Genomic DNA, 22,215 nt, shown 5'->3' with positions numbered 1-22,215 from the left:
GAGTAGAGCGGAGTGATCTATGGTGCAAAAATGAGGATAAAAGGTTGTAATTGAGAAAGAGAGGTGGAAGGGTCATGCAACAGTTTAAGGGAAATCACGCTGTGGACAAGCAGCCCAAAATATGGGCTTGTCTTTTTGTCCCCAAAAGTTTTCTGAGTAGGCACTCTCTTTTTGTCCTGAATTTGGACAGCAGCTAGCACAGTTTTGGTGAGGGCTCTTAAATACTGCCTTAGTATTCATGACAAGCTATAAATTTAGTGGCTGAACACATGAACATGGGGTTTTCTGCAGACTGTCATGCAACAAGCAGAGTTAGAATAAAATGAGGAATTCTTTGACAACAGTATGTCTACAATGTAAATGTCTTAAAGCTGTAAAAATATAAAAAGAATTTAAGTGCTGTGCTGACCAAATGGATGAGGAAAAGCCAGCTGATGAAGTCTTTCTGGTCTTTCAAAAGGCTTCTGCTAGTCTCTAAACTAAAGCCTTTTAGGAAAACTAAACAAAGATGGCATAAGACAGTAGACGTTGCATGGCTAAATAATTTGCCCCAAAATAAGAACAGAGGTATGGTAAATGGTCTACAGTGAAGGTGAAGGAAGGCCACCTTGGACTTCCATGGGGATATGTGCTGGAACTCTTAGTTCAACATGTTACTAATCTAGAAAAGCAGCTGAATAGTGAGGTGGCAGTTTGGTGAAAGTAAAGTTATTATTCATAGTAATGAGATGAGACATGACTGAAGAGTTGCAGGACAGAAGGATTTTACAAAAATTAATGGATAATAAAATGAGATTAAATTCACTTTAGATAAATTTAATACGAATCAGTTTGCCATGTGTATTAGTAAAGGAATAGAGAAGAAAAGAGAAAACATGATTATGCCACTGTGTAAATCTATAATGACAATACAGCATATAGTTATGGTCTGTCATCTGCAAAAGGGTATCATAGAACCAGAGAAGGTTCAGAGAGGATCAACAGGGATGGTCAAAGATGTGATATTGTTTTCATATAAGGGACATAATGATGTCGTCTCTGCTCTCATGTTCTTATGTTTACCATTTGTACTGTACCAATTTGTTGTGTTCTAACTGCTCCAAGTAAGTGAAGAGAGAACATGCAATAGCATTGTCTAACGATTCTGCATAAAATCCTTAAACCAAATGTTAATAATGGAAAAATAATTAAGTCCCCCTTAACGTTGAGTTGTTGTACAATCTATAATCAACTTTCCTTGTTGATGTGTGACTTGCATAAGAAAAACAAGTTCTTGATCTCCTTCCAAGCCATTTGGAAGCCTCTTGTCTATGCTCTCTTCTCCAGTTCTTTTTGATAGAACAAAACTATTTGCCTTTCCCTGGAGACTTGACTGTGTTGATCCATCACAGATGAGATGTCATTTCAGTAGGTACAAAGCAACTGAAGAAATAGAGTATTTAATAAAGCAGGAATTTTATCTGGAAGAATGCCTATTCTTAGCCTAGTAATCCAGGTTTCCTGCTATTCTTGCTGATTTCAGACTTTAGTTTGTCATGGATATTATTTAAAAAAAATAATCATTACTATTTCAGGGTTAGATGAAATATCAGATAATTTTAAAAAACAATCTTTTGTTTATAACAATAGAGACAATAGGTTCAAAGAACTTCCAACTTCACAAATATGTCCCTGTTGGGGATTTTTAAAAAAACAGATAGTAATTCTGACCAGCTTTTCCACATACATATAATTGTTACACATCCATTGAGTTCTAACAGCCTATTGGGCTTTTGGAGGTTTGTTGTTCCACCTCCCCCCCCCCCCCCACCATGCAGAAATACTCTGTGCTCTGGCTAATCACAGACAAATGAATCTGAAGGTATTAAATATTTACAAATGAATATTGGGAAGCTTTTGTTTTACTGGCCTCACTAATATATGCAAATCTCCATATCCTTTTGATCTTGGAAACAATTCTGTAGATTAAAAAGCATGAAACATCTGTACTGAAAATGTGACTTATACAGGGACCTCTTTAGAGAGTGTTTTGTATTTAGCACTATAGTGTCATTGTATTTAGCAAAATTAGATTGTTTACTTCTTTTAAAGCATACACAGAAGAAATAAAATAAATTCCATATTTATGATCCATTCAGGTGCATTCCCTTTTGCTGCTGATATCAGACAGAAGATATTTCCTTTTTAGGGAATGTTTGCTAATACAGCAATGCCAAGATGAATAGTTAAAGTAGATGCTGTATGGAAAAATGAGAAGCATTTAAAAATTCTAATCCCAAAGAAATTCTAACAAAACTTTTAAATTCCATTCCCTTAGATGTTTGGTTTGGTTTTTGTTTTTGGTTTGTTTGTTTTTTTTTTTTTTTCTAATACCCTGTCTAAGCTTTCCTCTCACCCTGTTTTTTTAAAATTCTCAACATTTTACCTTTCACAAGTGTTCTAGGAACTTAGGGAAAAAAAAAATACTAGCAGCCTTTGCCGAGTGTTATCAGTGGGGGGAAAAGTAAAAGTAACCTTGTGAGATGCAGGGGAAATAGCCAGGCAAATACTTGCAGAAATGGAAAACCTTTCCTTTCTTCTCTTTGAGGTTATCTGAAATGTTGGGCACTTGCTTATCATGGTCGATAGTACTGAATTCCATTGGTGACTCCCTGAATGAAAACTACATTTTTCAGCAGTGATACATTCACTGCTTAATATCTGAAAGCCATAAGAAAGGAATTGCTAAGTAGATAAACAGTATGTAAAATTTAGTACCACAAGATACCATAGGAGTAAAAAAAAAAAATCAGATATGTTATTATTGTAAATATTGAGTATTTCTAGCTACAGCCCTTAGACCCAGATAGTTATTAATGCCTCCAAGTAGAATTCCCAAATGTTTTGTCCTGTGTAGGACATACTAGCTGAAAGGAACATGTTGGTTTTGTAGACAACATTGATAACCGTGTCTGGACTGAAACTTTTACTCCTGGTGTTTTAGTCCTGCAAGTCTGGCTGTGTCTGCATTATCACTGTCCCCAGCTTTTCAAGCAATTAAAATTGCTTCAAGGATTTTTTTTCTTTGTTTTGTTAACTCTTGAAGTTTGGTTGCAGAGTGCAGTTGACTTGGAACACAACCATTCATCTAACTGTGTGTTTCATTCAACCTTACACACATTAGGTAAAACTGACTTAGATTCCTGTTTTGCCTGACATAATAGGGGAGGGGTACTGGTGATAGGAGGTCTCTGGTAAGAGAGGCTAGATAAGGAATTGTCAGTAATGTTGCTCTCTCAGCACATGTACTCACACGGATGTTATCCTCTCAGTGAAGTGGCACACAAGCTACTTCAAAATACTATATAGCCTGATACGGATCTGGAAGACACATTTACCAGTGACAGGAACCTGCAGGATGTTGCAGTTGATGGTACCGCTTGCCCGAAAGAGTTTGTTGACTACATTCCTTCCCATTCCCTGGGCAGACTTAATTGTAAGCCGTCCTCGCATGACTGTATGTGTTAGGTTTGACTTTGGGAAGAGGTAACTGAAGTGAGAATTGCTTTTAAGCAGCTTCTGTTTTTAATTGACAATGAAGTCAAGTTTCTGTAAATTACTCTACTTCAAACACTGCAAAGCTGTTTTTTATTTTCCTGGTAGCGTAAATATTGTACTTTTGTTTGTGAAATTGATTCATCAAGATCCTAAGCTTCAATAATTTTGTAGGTAGCGCTGATGATCAAATTAACTGGATGTAAATGGGTATCTGCCTCTGCTGCCTAAGTATTCCACTGATCACTAAAATTTGCTCACATGAACTGTTTAGTTGGGTATCTTACAGACAGAGAGATAGGGAAGGCTAAAAAGCACAGAGGGAAGGGAGAGTCTAATTCTAAAACTTCCCATTAAAATTGTCTTGCAAAAATAAAAGGGGCATGGAAAATAGGATTGGATTCTTTTTATGGTATAAAGCCACAGAAGACATAATGAAGCTACTTAATACTCTCTCTTGAATTGGCTAAAGTAGACATGACAGGATTAATGGCTATACAAATCTCTAGATGTACTCTGTAGGCTGTTTGGTCAGGTGGTGGGATTATAAATAGGTAGGCTTACTGATGTCACCAGCAGGGAGGGAGCAGCAGTGAGCTTGCCATGCACACGCATATTCCGTCCCTTCTACCTGCATATGCTATTGAAAGAAATTCACTTGATTTTAATGGAGAAGAAAAGCCCATGTTATCTTGGAGGTAAGCAGAAAAGTAGTTTCATCCATTTTACATATTCTTCCCTCTCCTTGTTTAGCTGATCAGCAGAATGGCTTCTAAGTAATATTTGTATTATCTCACTGGGGAGTGTCATACTAACAGTGATTGTTTGCTATACACGGGTGAAACTTTGACCCACAGAACTGTTCTGGTTGGTATAAAGGGGAATTCTGGAAGCGTTTGTTGATGTAAAGTGACACATATTTTGCAAGAGTAAGGATGCAAGTGTTGGTATTTACACAGCATTTCCTTGCTTTTTTGGTTGAACTTGTACTAATGCCTGCTGTGAGGAAAAATATTTACCAACAATTATATATTTGCAGCAGCATTTGTCATTGCTCTTTGAGAGAAAGCAGAATTCAAACAAAGGCCTGTAAAAGGAAAGAATTAATGTATTTTGTCCTGTTTTCAGAGAAAGTATGTAATTCTTCCAATCCAAGGTACAAAAGTTTTTAAAATCCCATTTTTGGCTCAAAGATGAGGGTGTATAAAGACCTGTAAATTTATCCATGTGGATGGACTGCTGAAATTTCAGTGGTGCAGATGCTGTTCAGTATTTTATTTTAGGTTGATAATTGTGGCCTAGAAGTTCAAATGAGGTTACTGAGATTATTTTAAATGGGGAATGTTGTTATTTCATGCAGACTTGTAAGGCTTTTCTGACTTTGATTGTCTTTCATCTGATTTTGATCTAACATTTTGTTTGTAATAACTTTTGAAAGTTAATGCCTTTAGTTTTTAATATAGTAGAGTCCTTGCTGTGTGTTCTGTGTATTCCTTAAATATTGTATATCACTTTCATTTATCATGGAAACAGAGTAAATAGATTAAATGCCTAAATAACTGCACAAAGCCAAGTTGCACTTTGCTTACAGCAACAAGGAAAGAATGTAAGAAATCTTGTTCAGTTGAATTTCTTGTAAAAGTCAGTATGCTTCTGGCACTGAATCATTTGTTAGCATGTTAAAAACTCAGCAGTGAAAAATACTGGGTGTAAATTTGTGATAGTGAAAGTTGAAAAGGTTGAAGGGGTGAATAAAAGAATGAAGTATAGTAGTTACAGCAAATTATTCAGCATAATTGTATAGGAAAGTTTTTCTATATTCCCCAGAGCAGACTGATGCTACTGCTGACTATAATTTTTATAGAGGTTAGTAAGAAGCATGCTTTTCCCTTTCCTAAAGAATTTTTTCCTACTTTATAGTTAATGCTAAAGCCCTGCACACATTTTCAGAAAGAGCAGAGGCTTTTAATGGAACTAATGGGTCATCCAAAATGGCTTTGGTGTTACCACCATCATGCAGGGAGCCAGCTTTCCTTGAAGAAATATCTTCTTCCTTCCTTGGCTGTTGCAAGAATCCAGTAAGAAATGGATCCAGAGGATTGTGAGCATGCAGAAGAAAGATGAGAAGGGGCCTCATAACAGCTCTTGTGTGTAGGTGAGGATGAGTTTCGGGGAGGAAATAATAGCATTCATTTGGGGCCCTGAATTGCCAACCAATAAGGGAGTCTATGTTAAAGTAGGGCAAAGAGGAGGGAGCTTCCGCCACAGCAAAGGCGGCTGTGAAAACCGCTGGTCAGGCTTATGCTATGAAGAGAGCTGGGATAGGACTTCTGGCTGTGCTTCGTACCACCCATCTCCCCTCATACAGTGTGTAAGAGATCAGGCTTGGGCTCCAGCAGCACCACTGACATTTGAGGAGCTAGTAAATGTGACCCTGTTTCTGAAGGTAAGAGGGTTTTAACTTTGCTTTCTGAGGAGGATGCAGGGAGGGGAGTGAGTGTTGAGGAAGATGTTGTGAAAGATGAGCAGGAGAATTTGGTGGCAGGTAGGTACTCAAAGCATTTCTTCTTAGTTTTGCAAGAAGTGCTAGCCCGAGATGCTTGGTGCGTCTGTTTGGGGAGCTAAAGCTACATTGTTCATATTCTTTATTACATCCTAGTTTTCTGGATATTAACTGCCAAGCAGTTCTCTTGCAATCTAGTAAAAAACCCGCTTGTTTCAATAAAATTTCTTAGCTTGAGCTTAACTTTTTTTCTCGTTCATTTTCTTCCCTGTAATGAACAAGGATCATAGGATGCCTTGTTTGCTGACATGGTTGTCTGTGTAGGAACTCTCAATCTATTCTTCGTGTGTCACATAGCATCTCTGTGTGTGTGTATATTAATATACATATATATTTATATATTTTTTTAAGCTTCTTGCTCAGGATAGGAAACTTTCCCTGCTTCCCATTCTCTTCCAATGCTTAATATTGTCTGTTCTCCATTTAACTAAACCCTTGTATTTCTTGGTTATGTAAATGTACAAAACATTTTGAGGTTTTACCAAACTTAGGTAGCTAAAGGACATAACTGCAAAGAGAAGGCTTCTGGTGGCCGAAGAGTTTTCTACAAGGGAGAAAGCTTGTTCTGTTTCAAACGCCTACATAAAACCCAGAAATTAGCTACAGCACTTTCCAAAGTCTCATCACTGTGCTTGGCTGAATTATTCTTCCTGTATCAGAACCTTCAGGTGGGAAATGGGACTGTTGCAGTTGAACCCAACCTTTTATAGCAGCTAAAAGGGAGTAAAGTTTGCCTTCCCTCTTGTTACTGCAGAGCTTCCTAGCTGCTGTCCTGCATTATTTTATCTGTTGCCCACTCACACCTACATCCATGTAGCTATATTTGAGGGATGTATGTGTGTGAGGAAAAAGGGAAGGGTCTGTATTAGTCTCTTTGCTGGCCACTGTGATACTGAGTGGTGATGCTTTTCTTTCCCTTACCTTTCCCAACCTCTAAATCCATCCAGTGCCTGCCTCCAGTGTTACTTCTAAAACATGATTTTGAACAGGAGAGAAAAGCAGCAGCAGAAAAGCTCAGATAAATTGACAATTCTTACTTCTATTGATGTTCAGAATAGCAGCTGAAAAAGCTATGAACAGAGCTATGTGTTTCATCTGCAGGCTTTGAAAAGACAGTGGTGTTATACCAGCTTTCATGACCGGGAGATAACGGCCAGAAGGGCAGATCAAGTTTTGCTCTATTTGAGAGCCCTTAATTGAACTTTTCTTACTGGTCATGGGAGAAAAACATCTGTATGAGCATCCTTTTATAGCAGTTCTTGAAAAAAGATTTGAAGGTTTGTTCCTAGTGGAGATAACATACGTTTGCTTGAGTTTTAAGCATTTGTTAGATTTATTAGTGTATCAAAGGTTAAGCCCCCCCTTTCAGTTCAAGCTGCTCTTTGTTTTCTTTTCCTGTTTATTCAGCCAGTTATATATTACTCAATTACTGTTACAGATTTACTGCTTTCTCTTCCCTGCTCCTTCCTTTCTGTCAGGCTTTTTTCATAACTGTAAATATAATAAAGGCTGAGTCATATGAAGTTTTAATAGCTTTGAATGTCATTCAAGTTTTTTTTTGTACTTTCTTTTGGTAGTAAATCTGGGTTATTTTTTTGCATTTGATACTTTGTGAAAAGGTTGCAAATAGATACAAGTATTTGCTTACTGCAGAGGTATGTTGCACATGGACGTGCCAAGTTTGTATTTGCACTTTGTGTTAGCCCCATTTACTTCAGAAGTCTAAGTTCTTAGAAGTACTTCTAAGTAACTTGGAGGTTACTTCTAACCTCCTTAGAAGTAACGTTGTTGGAACTAATTTTCCACTACACCTCTTCTTTTTTGTTTGTGTGATTTTATTTTAGTTTATTTTACACTTCTTTTGGCACAACAGAATGTGCTATAAAGGAACTTTTGTGTCAGACCATGTTTCTGTAATCCCTCAGTAATAATAATAAACTTTATGCTAATTTAAAGCATAAAGTATTTTTTTATCCTCTGTTGCCTGGTAGGATTCTGAGCTCTTGGCTGTCTTCCTGAGAGCAAGGCAATTCTTATGCCTAGAGAGGAGCCATGTTTTGTTGGACGGCGTAAGACAACACTAAGTCAGCGGCTGTCTGAGCTCAGCAGTTGGGTATTCTTTTATATATATGTTTTAAGTCAGCTTGATCAGGTCATTGTAATAATAGTTATGATTTGATTTTGAAGGGCAATGAATGAATCATTTTTCTAGGAAAGTTTTAAATTTGTACTTGACTGAATTGCATTACATAAGCTTATATTGGAGTTGGTGCCCCTTTAATCCGAAGAGGGGCACAATTGAAAACATGCCCGTACCATAGAGATTTGTGTTTACATTGCCCCTGAATCTCTCCTTTTTCCTTATAATAAGAGAAAACATTGCATGAGTTATGGCTCAAATACACTCTCTTCTGTTTTCAAGACTGTCACTGCCATGGGGACAGACAATCAGACGGGCAAGTGTCTGTTCCAAATGGTCTGGAGAGAACTAGAGGATTCATTTGCTGCTTTCTTGCTTTTACTGTGAACCAGACGTCCGAAGATTCCATTAAGCTTTCACCTTACTGTCATGGTTACCGTCCCAGTTCTGTGATTTCTTTCTCTCTAGGATAAGACTTTTTTTAAAAAATTCTTTTCTTCAGAGCTATGAGGCTAGTTAGCGGGGGGTTCCACACATCCCATTAACCAGGAAAAACTTTTCTCTAGCAGGAGCTTTGAAAACATGTCTTGATTCCAGGGATGCGTTATTTTCTTGATCCAATTTATTTATGGAAATAGAATGGCAGCGTAGGTATTTTACATATTTTACTTTCTTCGTAGCAGCCATCTGAATATAGGCGTAAGTAAGAAAACACTTGCAGATGATTTGGTTTTGACTGGAACCTCACTGAGTAAACCCATAGAGATAATCTTCAAAGATCAGTTTATTAGTAGTCTTATCATCTGTGGCATTACTACTGGCATGGCAGTTGGTCTATCAGTTGCATAACACGTTTTTGTGTTGGGAGAGCTATGTACCCAGTGCCTCATTTCTAGTACCATCTTATTCTTAAGTAATATTTTTAAAATACCAGTATTATTTGCAGTATTGGTCTCCTTTCCACTTTGGGAATCTGTATTTCACAGTGCACTTATCTATACCCCATTATCACAAAAGATTTACAAATTGTTCATGTTTATTCCTCTACCTGGAAACTGAATTTCAAATGCATTTCTGAACTTTGGTTTTTTTGGTACCTATTAGGCCACCTGCTAGACACAATATCCATACAATGTAACTTTAGAATCGTCCCCAAATAACTAAGCAAATGAGTTTAGAACCTGAAAGCTCCTATTTCTCTATGGAGAAGGAACAGCAAGTCTTTTTCCTTTATTTTGTCCTACACGTCTGATAAACCTGGCTTGAAGGGATAACCTAAGAATGGACAGTGCTTGACTCTCATTGATCCATACCTTGATCTTAACATCCAGCTGGTGCTTTTATAGAGTAGAAATAAAGAGATAGACTGTGTATCAAACAGTGATATTGATCTAGAGATGAAAGCCTAGTATCAAGGCTGATTGGCACGTTATATAGATGCTGTGAGGCTGGTACAGCAAATACTCAGGCTGCTTAACGTAAAGGAAAATTATTAGAATACTACAGTATGTTAAAACTAACTTAAAAGTAACCTTTTTTTTTGCAGCACCTCTGGCAACTCAAATTTCATGTAGAAACCTTTGTGCCTGGTAATAACTTAGTCAAGATGAACTAGCCAAACTCCAGTTAAAAATTATTATTTTAAGTGCCACCAAAAAGAGCGGTGCTTTTCATGAGCAACAGCAAACTGTTCTTTGAGCGTGATTTTTAAATATTCTCTTGTTGTATATTCAATTAGCTCTAAAATTAAAAACCTAGTCATTTTCAGGAGCGGTAGGGAAATAAATTCCACTTAAATTCTCATTTATTTAACTGGTATGGAAAATCAGTAGGCCTACTAGACCTTAAAACCTGAGGTAGAAGTAGAGGTGATGAAAAGTTAGAGACTTTGTGGAAGTCTTCAGATAGATGTTAAATGTTTTCAGGTTAATCTTAGCGTGAGAATGCCAGATACAGTGAGATAGCTCCATTAGGAGTGAAATGAGAATAGTTCTTAGATGAATTTTATGTTTACAGTCCCGTGTGGGTCTCTATTCTTACAAAACATCAGCCACAGACCTAAAAGGGAAGTTCAGACATTCAGTTTGAGGGTGGGAAGAAGTGTTTCCACTTTAGAAACTGATCATTATGGTCTGTTGATACTTTAAAAAGAAAATTGTAAGTCTTCTAATATATAGAAAAAATCTTAGTGTTTTGGAATAGCTTTTCTGTCATGTACCAGAAGTTGTCTGGTCTTAAGGGTTGCAATTAAGAAAACTCTATTGTTTTAGGACATTCATTAAAAGATAAATGTGGACAATGTATTGCAGTGTTAGAGAAAAAAGAAACATACTGCTGAGGAGTCTCTTTTCTGTGATGCAGGTATGTGACAACAAAGTAACCAATGTCCAGAGGAAGACACAATATTGTCAGGTTTGTGACTACTTTTTTTTTTTTTTTTGAGATTCTTGGCAAGCAGGGCTGGAATTGAAGCAAATTTGAATGTGCCATTTGAGACTACCTTTAGTGTTTAATTCCTTTCATTTCCTTGCATAAGAAAAATTTAAAGCCTGCAAGAAGGGAGGAACAAAGAATTTTGATGGTGTATATGTACAGCCATAGATCTTAAGCAAAGGTAAAATTCGTGCTGAGTCTAATTTTATACCTATTTCATGTATTATAAAAAGGTGAGCCAAAGCTGTGTGTAGTTGTGAGAACTGAGTGAACTGTAATTTGTCAATGAGTGTGCCATAACATAAAATGTGTTGTATAGAAGCAACTGTACTTTCCTTGGGGGAGGATTTTGTGAGTCCTTGTCCTTACTGAATGTTATAAATACATAGACTTACTTTTGCTGGTACTAGTTGGTATTAATTTCAGTTGCTGAATTACAAGAATGATACAGTTGTGCAGAGAGTGTTTTGATAAAACTATAGCGTAACTTTTGACTTTTTGATTTGAAACTTTAGGCGATTGAAAAAATTCTAGAATTTCTTTCAAGCAACTTGTTAGAAATGTGTGTGTGGAGGAGGTAAGATGTAAGTGAAAGGCAGTTAATATGTAGTGTAGATAGGCAGTTATAGGTAATGTTCTCACTTCAATTTTCTGAGTGTAACAGTCTTCGAGGGGGAAAATCTCTAGAAGCTTATAAACAAAATAGCCTTTTCTGGTTTTGGGAAAAGCTAAAATTGGTGTGTGTGTGTGTGTGCCCAATTCAACTTCCAGTCAGTTCTTTTTCTGTCAGCTTCAGACTTGGGCTGGATAAAAACAGGGTGGGAATGGATGAATCAAAAATGTGAATCACTCTGAAAATGAGAAAACCAGATAATTGTATTGTGGTATGAAATAAATGCCATTTTAAAGATGTCCTATAAATGGACTCATCATCAGGAATTGCAAAATGTTAAGGTATGTGCTTGCAATAACCATGCACATATGTTGTTGTAGCTATATGTAATATGACGCTGTTGTCTTTAAATGATTTCATGCAATGTTTCCACATAATGATGAACAGATAATTTAGGGACTTGGGAATTTTCTGCTCTTTGCTAATAGCACACAGGAAAATAGATACTCATATATTGTAGGATGCTAGCTGTTAAATAAGGTTTTGTTTTTAAATACAAATTTTTTTAATGAAATCACTAATGAAAATATATACCTTATTACATATTGGTCATTGTTAAATTCTGTGTTTTCACTGATCTCTGGAAGAAGGTTTTTTTGCTTTAAGAGACTAGATGCCAAGTATCAGATCACAGGGAAAAAAGCTTCATGTGCATAGAAAAATCCTGTGCTCATATGTAGACTACGTTGCTGTGCTGGTGGGGATAGGGGTGGGAAGAATAATAGTCCTATTTCTTGAGTATTTTCATTTCAGTCTATCACAAGGTTATGCAGAGTGGCTTTATAACATCTCTATAACAAGAAAAGCTGTGTATTCTGGTTCTCAGCCTAAAAGAAAAATATTCCGTGTGGAATAGATATGTTGATGTGATTGTTAGTATTCAGATTAAGGACAACAAAAATTAAAATAGAGCTGCATTTCACTAAAGGAAAGAAAACAAAAATATCATCCATAATTATACTGCAGATGAAACCAGCCTTTCAGACTGGCCCATAGACAATAGACACTATTGTAAAACACTCCATTTTTCATGTGTTTGGTTATGTAATTATCAAGTCCCAATTTGGGAGTTCCAACTTGGAAACTAACTGAAAGTGTGGATTACTGAAATTTATGTCTTATGAAATACTTCCCCTCTCCTTTTTTTTTTTTTAAAAAAAAAAAAAAAAAGATACTATCTATACATATGCCTGAAACACATAGCAGTGATTTTTGAGTGACTTGCATTGATAACTTCAGTTTTTTGCTGGACTGTTATGAGCAGATCAGATAGTAACGCCGCAGTTGTCTCCAAGCTTTTTCCAAGCAAGTCGTGTTTAATCTTGAAGATGTGCGGTGGTGATGCTGTGAAACCATAATCCCCAAAGAGGGAACTGAATAAACAGGAGGAAAGTTGGTACTTTCATGATCTTTGCTTAGTGTAGAATACAAATTTATTCTGTGAATATTAAAGATGAGTATTGGGCTGGGAATATAGGTCAAATTAGAGGCTTAAATATTTTGTATACCTGTTGGCCAAAACTTATGTACCTTTGTAAAAAACAAAGAAACAAACCCCAAACAAATTAATGTACTTAATGTAGGCCTGAACTCTTGTTCAACTGTTCGTTGAGCAGATGATGTGCAAGGTTGTGGCTGTCTGCTACTATGGCATAGCAGTGGAGCTATAATCAAGAAAGCTTTATAATGATTGCTTGGGGTGAGAGGTCAAAGACAAGAAAAGTTCTAGAAGAAGCTTTATTGCAGTGGCCCTTTTCCTCTTGTGATGCAATCTTAGTAGAGCAATATCCTTCTCTGACTTTGAATGAAAATAAAATGAAGTGCTGCTTGTACTTTTGGCATATATAATTTTGTAAATTTGATATGAAAAAATGTGTAGTTGCTCTTTGTATAAAACAGTGTTCTTCTTGGTGCCGTAAGTCAAATTAACAAACTTAACTCTATGTGTTGTACAGTAAAAAATTTTTTTTGTACTTTTTTTTCATTATGTTTAATGAACTTTTTCAGTACCTGAGAGATCACTGAATTGCAGGTGAGGTCTCTTATGACCCTTCCTGTCTTAGGTGATTGCTATAGAAAATTTGAGAGATGGTTCTGATGTTGGATGTGAGATCCGAAATAATTTCAGTGAGAGGGCTCTTAAGCTGTCTTTGTGTCTCATGTAATTGTGTTCAAGATGGGAAGTGCCATAAACATTAATATTCCTTTATATCAAGATTTGAAGAGGTGAGTTGGTTATGCTGAGCCCTTGGTTGTATACAAATCTAGCAGATAGATTTCCTCTTTTATTCTCCATTTTTTGGGGGAAAGTGGTCCTTATCAAGAGGAAGTGCTGGTGATAACTGCAATATCCAGGTCACTCTAAGTTCAAGTATTTCTCATTATTTTCAGTGCCATTCTCTAGATACTGATAGTTAAAAATATACTGCTTGTACCTTTCTAACAGGAAATGAAAGCTTGTTGGTTTTTAAAAAGGTTACATCAAATAAGTAGATGCTTTATTTATTTACTTATTTGTGAAAAGGGCTTCCGCACATTCAGTTCATTGACACTGTTATTTTTTTTGGCAAGTAGGAAATTCATTGAGATACAGCAATGAAACTTTCTTTTGTAGAAGAGGGATCTGAAACACATGAAATGTTGTCTTTATGGACTTGTATTTGATTTTAAAAGACTTATGGCTTTTATTAACAAAATGGTGAAATCTTCTATCTGCGTTTGGCTGAAAGAATTCTTTAATGTCTTTACAGGAGCTGTATTTTGTCACAAAGGCTGGTGGGAATTGCAGGTGGGATTTCAGAAATTTAAGTTTCTAAGAGATATGAATGAGTTTGCTTGGGAACAACATAATCTCATAAGATGAGGGCTAGCTGAAAGACTTGGCGTAAGCAGTGGTCTCCTTTTTTATTTTTTCTTTCCTACTTTGTCTTAAGCAATTGATTAAGCAGAAGATGACATTCAAGCTGTTGCAATGTAATAGGTAGCTGGAATTGTTTGTCTGGTGATAAACAGTGGGGAGTACATCCCTGCAGGTGAGTTGAGATTGGCAGTTAGTGTCTGGTGTAGGGAAGGTCAGTTAGTTGACGGGGCCGGGACCTATAGAGTCAAGGAAGGAGTGACGACCCACATCGTGTGGGATACTGCAGCCCAGTTTCCAGAGGATTTCTTATTATGACTTGTGGCCTTATTTGGTTAAAATTTCTCTTTTAACTCCCTCTATGTCATAGCTAAATAAGCTGTACTTTGATTCTTCCTGCAACTTTCCTTTAGTTCTGTAGTGGCCATGAAAAAAAAGACTGTTTTTGTTTTTTCTAACTCATAGTATTTACTTTGCGTTGTGGTTTCGGCCAAATTTACCAAAACCAGACTGACAGATGGCCCTTTCTCCCCCCCTCTCCTCCCTCCCCCCTTAAGAGAGGAGAGGAAGAGATAAGGAGATTTAGAAGTTTAGAATGAACTAAACTACTTTAAGGAAGTATTAATATTAAAATCAAAAAGAAAATAATGAAATAGATACAATATATACAAAACTGTATCAAGCTCCCAGGATGATGTCACCGGCAGGCACTGGGGAAGTCCCAGACTGGACTCGGCGATAGATGGGAACTACGTTCCAGCTCTGGAGTCAGGAACACACGGATTGGCATCAAAGGCAGATGAACAGACAGTCCTCTTCGTATGTTGGCCATTGAAGAAAAAGTGTTGACCCTTTGATCCCTCAGCTTTTATACTGACCATGGGGCAGATGGGATGGAATACCCCAGTTGGTCAGGTTTGGGTCACCTGTCCTGTCCGCTTCTCCCCACAGGCGTGACTCCCCTATTCTTTTTCTGTTTCTGACCCTCCAACGGAGCAAATAATGAAATGAGCTGACCTAGGTTGTTATAGCAATAAGTATAAACCAGGGCCTCTCTGCATACCATTCCTTGGCATGGAGCACAAACATTGGTCTTATCAGTCTGAGAATGAGCAGTTTTCTCCACAATATGCCATTAATTTCAGAGAGTTAGAAGAGGCCTAGCGAAGATATAAAATTAGTAAATAGAAAGTTGGTTCTGTTTTACTTCAAACCAGGACACTTTGAAAATTAGAATAGGTCCATACAGCTTCTAGCGCATCTGGAAGCTATCTGAACAAGAAAGGTGCTGTGAGTGAGACCATTTACTGAACACCTTTTTTCTGACCTTTAAAGTGTTATTTTTATATGATTGGGAATTTATTCTCTTTGTTATGGTTGTATTTGTCTTACTAAAAATCAAGGGGTTTCTTCTTTTCAGGAGAAGAAACTACCTTAACCGCTCTCTCTGCCTTTTTGCCAAATTCATTAAAAACCAGCAGCTCTCTTGGTTTGCAGAGTACCTGGTAGAGGTGTGAGGAGGCAAGAGAGAACTGGACTTTTGTTTGTTCTTTACAATGGATTAGTGTTTGAAGTGGAGCGTAGACTTGGAGTTACTTGGATAATGCTGGCTTTCATTTTTTGTGTTTGAATAAAATGGCGCATGGAGGATGCCTTTGTGAGAGAAATCACTTGTGTCGGCTTCTTGGAGGCTCCATAGTGTAAAAGAGGCAGGGGTAGTTTTAACCTACAACCCGCAAGTGTATTTCCACAATCCTGTCACTTGCTGCTCTTGATTTGCACCTGTAGATGTAATCATGGTAACTTGAATTGTTTTTAGTGCCCAGTACCAGCTGTGGGGCGCTGGGAGTGCAGGGCTTCCACAACCTCTCAGGCAGCCTATCCTGTGTCAAAATAGAGACACAAGCTCAAGAAGAGAAAATGTTGTAAGAACAAATGTAAATACTTTGGGCTAAGAATGAGAGATGAGAGAATTGGTGAAAAATAAAGAAAAGAGAGACATGGCATCTGGAAACAGAAAATGAAAGTATTTGGATTCCTGTTGTTTAAAAAGAGGTTGCCAAAAACTTGGCATAACTTCTGAGAAAGTATACTTGGAGATTTTTTCCTCCTTTGTTGGGGGTGGGAAATGTAAGTGTAACCAGCTGTAGAGAACATGCAGAGTGTGTTAGTGTGGTAGAGATGGGTAGGTTATGTAGCTCCGCAGTGGTGGAAATGGAGAGTCAGCCGACCTTGTTAGACTGCCTGACCCTGCACGCACGTGTGTGTGTGCGCGTGTGTGTGTATGTGTTCTTTATAAATACATGGAACTTCTTCGAACTAGCTGTTGCTCACAAGTTTTGACATGAGTATCTTATCAGTTCTAGCTCTCTATAGTCTAAGTTAGATACTGTATAAATAAAACCACATTTGACTGATGTGGACTGTGCATTTATTGCTGTGTGTGATTAAGTACTCTCTTGAGTGGTAGTAGAGTTCTAGCAATGAAATTGCATTTGTCTGCTTAATGTAAAGTAGAGTCCACTGGCATTTGCCAGCAAATCTTTCTGTGGCGTGTAGTCTTCAAAGATTAAATTCTGAGTTCAGTTGCAATAAATATCATTTAACAATCATTTGAAATCACTTAAAGATGTAAGAATGAGCAGGGAAAAACAGTACTGTTTAACTTTGGGTTTGGATTTTTTTGGTATTAATGTCATAGGGTGAGGTTTTGGGTTTTTGGTTTTTTTATTTCAGTATTTGTATTGATGGTCTGAATTGGCTAATAGTTTCTGTTTGGCAGTTATATGAAAGCTAAAAATCACGCAAAAAAAAAAAAAAAGTGGTGGAGGAGTAAAATGAAGTTTGATTCGTACATTTTGCAGTGTTCACATAACCCAGAAACAACCCAGGCGAGTTGCTGTAGAGACTGAAGTTAAATTTGCAGCTTACACCACACTTCTCGAATTGTACGTGGAGTGCACCAAAATTAATTTAAAACATTATCAGAGAGGAGGTATAAATTTTGATGGTGAATCCTCATTCAGTGTGTTTGGAGGTCTGTGAGTACTCACAACTAGCTTTGAGAGGCTGTGAATAGTTAATTATTCAGCACGGAGTTCTGAAGTTCAAAACTCTAAGCACTTTCAGCAACAGATCGGTCATGTGAAGTCTCATTACACAGTCGTCTTTTGCAATGCTGCTCTGGACCTTGTTTGCTCTTCGTTGTGAGTGATTTAAACTTTATTTTCCGAAGAAACATGTACGGTTCTAACTGTTGTACATTAGATCTTTTGCTTTAATTCTATAGGACAATTATAGAAGTTAGTTTCTTTGGTTCTATTTAGAGTAAACAAACTTTGGTACAGCTCCAGAATCTAAGTTGCAAGCATATTTTTGGAACCTTTGTGTATTATGTTTTAAATGTATTTTAACTTTCTGTGAGTGTGGCTCCATTCAAGCTTTTTAAAAGAATGTTTATAAGCAATTGAAAAGTTCTCATATGAGGTAATGTGTCTCCACAGTGCGTTTTGGTTTTGTTTCTAATGGTGAAATTCTTAATAATACTATCTTTTCCTTGTGAAAATATTGGTGAATTATGGAAAGTTATTTGAATAAAAGGGGATACTAGACTATATGTTGTAGGACATGAGAGTCCTGCTTAGAATTTACTGTAACATAAATATATTGAGAGCTGTCGACCGTTTTGCTTTTATACCATTTTGCATTTTTTTTTTTTTAAGTGAAATAAGTGAGACTTATTTAGTGATCACTTTTTGCATTGAAGATTACACTGGCTTGTCACTAAGATAGGAAAGGATAGCGAGAAAATTAAAATAGGAACTCAGCATAGGTGAGGTTAGCATAATGTGACTGAAATGTCAAGAAATTACAACCATAGTATTGATTGTACCACTATTTTATTACTGTATAGAAGTAAATAAACTAGAGCTGTTTGAATGATTTTGATAATAGAAAGAAAAATTTGGGGAGAAAAAGTGTGATTGTTCCCTTGCCTCTCTCTCCTATATGTTAAACATGCTGTCAGTGCCATTTGGTTTCATACTGCATAGTACAGTATTTCTGTTCATACTAATCCTGTAAATCTGTTTGGAGAACGCGGACCCAGGGTTCTTTGCGTAATCCAAGGGAGGAAAATGAGTAATTAATTTACTCTTTTAACTTATATTAAAAAACCCTTTTAGTTTTGAACTTGATGTTTATTAGGCTGTTTGTTTTTGGTTTTTCCCAATATGATAGATACCTTAGCCTGTTGTATCTTCTGTCACCACTGATCATATGTTTATAATATTCTCTAATCCCTTCCTTGCACATATCACTTGCACAGTCTCAGTGAAAAGAATTAAGTGTGGTTCATTCCAGTTCCAGTTTGGCAGTATGGAATCATATGTATAAATACATACTTGACTTTTAATTTTTATCCATTTGTTTCAGAAGAAAATCTAAAGCACCACCTCCTCCATCTGCAACAAAACCCATTGCTGTTTCTCCATTTGATGACACAGAACCAGCCAACCTTATCATGGAACAGAAAGAGAATGTAATCGATAAAGACATTGAACTATCAGTGGTCCTGCCAGGAGATGTGATCAAGTATACTACAGTTAACGGGAGGCAAGTTACACAAAATACATTTTTGTTTAATCTTCTTTTCTTGCTCTAGTTTACTTCAGCCTTCATCCAGGTTTTAATCACTCAGTAAAATTACATGAGTTGTATAAGTCTGAAAATTTTTGGGTAGCTGTGGAAACATATACTTTATCCATTTTCCTACCTTTTGGAAAAAATGGTTTTTGAGATTCAGAAATTCTGTATGGCACCTGGCAGGAAGTGTAGCCATACCTGTTGTTCTTTCTAGTCACTGCAAGTCTCTAGAAAAATACTGGTTTGGATGAGTGACTGAATTTTCCTGCTTAGTTTTCCTTGTTAGACCTAAAGATGAGTTCCTGCATGCTATTTGGGCACGAAGTCATGAGTTCAATACTTGCTCAGCGCTACTACCTATAGACTACTAACAGTCCTAAAAAAAGGTGTCAGAGCTTCAGACAAAATCTATAAAGCTTCAAAGAAATGGTTTCCAGCTACAGCTTTGGAAAACCTTTTTCTTAATCTCAAATATATTTTGCTTAAGCTGGTTTTAATTTGAAATATGTATTTCAGTCTGATAATTGGTAGTATAGATTATGCATATAACTCTCAAGTCACCTTTAGTTCAGAAAGACCTGGACATTGACTGGTGAGTTGAAATTATAAATCCTGGGACTTACAATGTTACATTAATTATCGTAGCAGGTCTACTAAGAAGGCCTTGTATGGATCAGAGCAGTTAGGATGCCAGTTTGTTGCTTTCCTAAGGAGAAATAAAGAAACTATTTGTATATTGTACTTGAATTAATGTATTGCCAGTGTCTTTGCCACTGAAAGCAAGCAGTCTGGTTTTATTTATTTATTTAAACCAGGTAACGTAAATGTGTATTACACCTACTTCACTTCTTACTGGGAGGCAAAGACTTTTGCAGCTTGAGTCCGTTTGCATGCTTTGTCATTTACTAGAGTTCATGGGGATGTTGCTTAGAGAGTAAATACCAGCTTGTTCAGCAGAGCTGCAGTGGATGAACTCTTGTGGATTCTCCATCTCTGCTCCTCCCCCACCCCACCCCCCAACTTAAATCTGACGTTATATTTCTCAGAAGAAATTTTCTGAAATAATTGGTGACTACCATCATGCTTTATGGTGTTCTTGCTAGCATGTTTACAGGAAGGAATATTGATTGCTGTCTGTAAATATGGTGCCGTCCTCTGTTTTTAAAAGTTCTTAAAGATGAAACTCCATGTGTACACTGTCAGGCACTTCTCTTTCTTCTTTTCACTCCCTTTGTCCACACTTATGAGTACCGTGTGCCCTCTATCTTGTCTATCTCACTTTGCTCAGAACCAAGTGCCAGAAGGGAATGCTGCATATATCTTCCTTCACTTGGTCAAATTACATTGTGTATAATTACTCAGTGTCACAGGCTTATCAGGAAGCACACACATTTCCCAATCAGTTTTATTTTCCCTTACTGGGATTTTTTTCTTACTTTTTTTTTTTTTCTGATCAAGATACTATGCGTGATTTCATAAATGGCTCTGTTGCAAATAAGAACCTCTATTACCACGTTAGGCTCACTCAGAGTGAGGGGAGATACTGTACAAGACCTGCACCCCACTGTGAAACAAACTCTCTCTTCTTCTAGTTTTGCTCTGTCTTCGCAGTTGTATTTTGTGGGCAAATAGGCAAGATCCCTCTAGAAATGACATAAACAGATACATTGCTAATTTGTCTCTTCTCTGTTCGTAATCAGAGATGAGCAGCTTCAAAGCTCCCAAGGAGAGAATACCTTTTTAAATCTCATACTAGGAAAAGCAAAACTGTACAGCCATGTGCACAGGTGCCGTAGTTCACTAGAAGAAACTTCTCTACTGGTGTCTCCGTCTCTGGAGATATTCAAAACCCACCTGGACATGTTCCTGTGCAACCTGCTGTAGGTGGACCTGCTCTGGCAGGGGGGTTGGACTAGATGATCTCCAGAGGTCCCTTCCAACCCCATATCATTCTGTGATACTGTTCTCAGATGAAGTTGGATTGGTTTGCTCTCTGATTTGGCATAGTGGATAACAAGAGCTATGTAGAACAAAGCAAGATGTGACATAGATAAATATCCTGAGTGAGTAGAAGCAGGTGGAAGTGGATCAGAAAGAAATCCAAAAGGGGTTTAGATTGCAAGAGAGAATAATTTTTGATCCTTGAGTTGTTCTACGGGCAATTAAAGCAAAAACCTGAGAGACTGAGAAAAGGAAGGAGGAATGAAATAGCTCATTCCTTATTCTGAAACTTTAGGCATTGGGTATATTCTCTTATTTAAACCTGGACACCAATTTGTATTTTGTAGTAGTCGGTGATGGGGATTCAGTTCATCTGGTCAGAATCTGACAGTGGCATTCACATTCTCCTGTCACCAGGATTCCTGCAGGGAGGTCCAGGCAAACAGTTATTTAAAAACAAACAAACAAACAAAACCCTACAAAAAACATGGTAAGAGCAATGAGTGGTAGGAAGTAAAGGTACACTGTTCAGAGAAAGGTAATGAGGGAAGAGCTTCCCCCCTCACCCCTTATTGGAATGTTTTTCAGAGTGAAATTTCTGAATCTTCTCCATTGGTTCTAAATACAGCATAGGACTGAATTTTCTGCAGCCAAAGAAGAAAAAATAGCTTGAAGAACTATTTTATTTAGCAGCCTGATCATTTGAAGTTTGTTTTTTGTTTCCCACAAGGAAGAAATTAAGAGTTTGAGAAAGTTTTATGCAAATTAACTTGGAGATTTCAAGGGCCAATATGATAGTGACATATGTTTTATTTGGAAATGGTATTTCAAACAAACAGGTTTGCAGGGTAGCATGTTTAGGGCTTCAGTTTCACATGCCTTTCAGGGAGACCTTAGCTTTGCTGAATTTGTTTTCTTAAAGCCCTTTGTGAGTTTCCATTTGATCCATTTTTGAGTATTTTCAGTCATTAGGGTATTCTTAATCAACTGTTGGTTTACTCTGTATAGCGAGCTAGTGAATAACGAGCTTTGTGGTGTTGCCCTACTTTTCAAAATTATTGTACTTACATTTGTTAGTAACAAATTCTGGGGTCTTTGGGGTTTGTTTTTTTTTTGTTGTTGTTGTTTTTCTCCGTGAAAACAAATGAATTTTTCTCTTTAGAGAATAGGATTAGTAAATATTTTTGCAAGGAAGGCCATGAAGCCATAGGCTTAAGTAATCGGAGATCTACAGAAAGCCAAACTATTTTTTCCATATTTTTTTTTTTTTTTTTTTTTTTTTTTAAATTCCATCGCTACCTAGGAATACTTTTGGTGGTTACTGACAGTTTTGTTTATTAGTGATGCTTACTCTGAGTCTTGTGGCGGGAAACTTGTTCCTAAAGTTTGATCAGGTAAGAATCTCCACTTTTTTTTTTTTTTTTTTTTTA

The 22,215-nt window shown here is 37.0% G+C and overlaps 1 protein-coding gene across 1 annotated transcript in view; it reads left to right on the top strand.

Moving 5' to 3' along the window:
- COBLL1 (cordon-bleu WH2 repeat protein like 1) overlaps positions 1-22,215 on the top strand; it is an 85,692-nt gene that overhangs the window by 29,465 nt on the left and 34,012 nt on the right. Inside the window, exon 2 of the mRNA XM_074145137.1 lies at positions 18,635-18,814. Within this exon, the coding sequence (XP_074001238.1) occupies positions 18,723-18,814 (92 nt within the window). The 5' untranslated portion in view covers positions 18,635-18,722. The remainder of the gene's footprint in view (positions 1-18,634; positions 18,815-22,215) is intronic.

The sequence above is a fragment of the Numenius arquata genome, chromosome 3, assembly GCF_964106895.1.
Source record: "Numenius arquata chromosome 3, bNumArq3.hap1.1, whole genome shotgun sequence".
Taxonomy (NCBI): Eukaryota; Metazoa; Chordata; class Aves; order Charadriiformes; family Scolopacidae; genus Numenius; species Numenius arquata.
The sequence above is the reverse complement of the archived record's forward strand: the minus strand, read 5'-3'. Positions and strand labels throughout refer to the sequence as shown.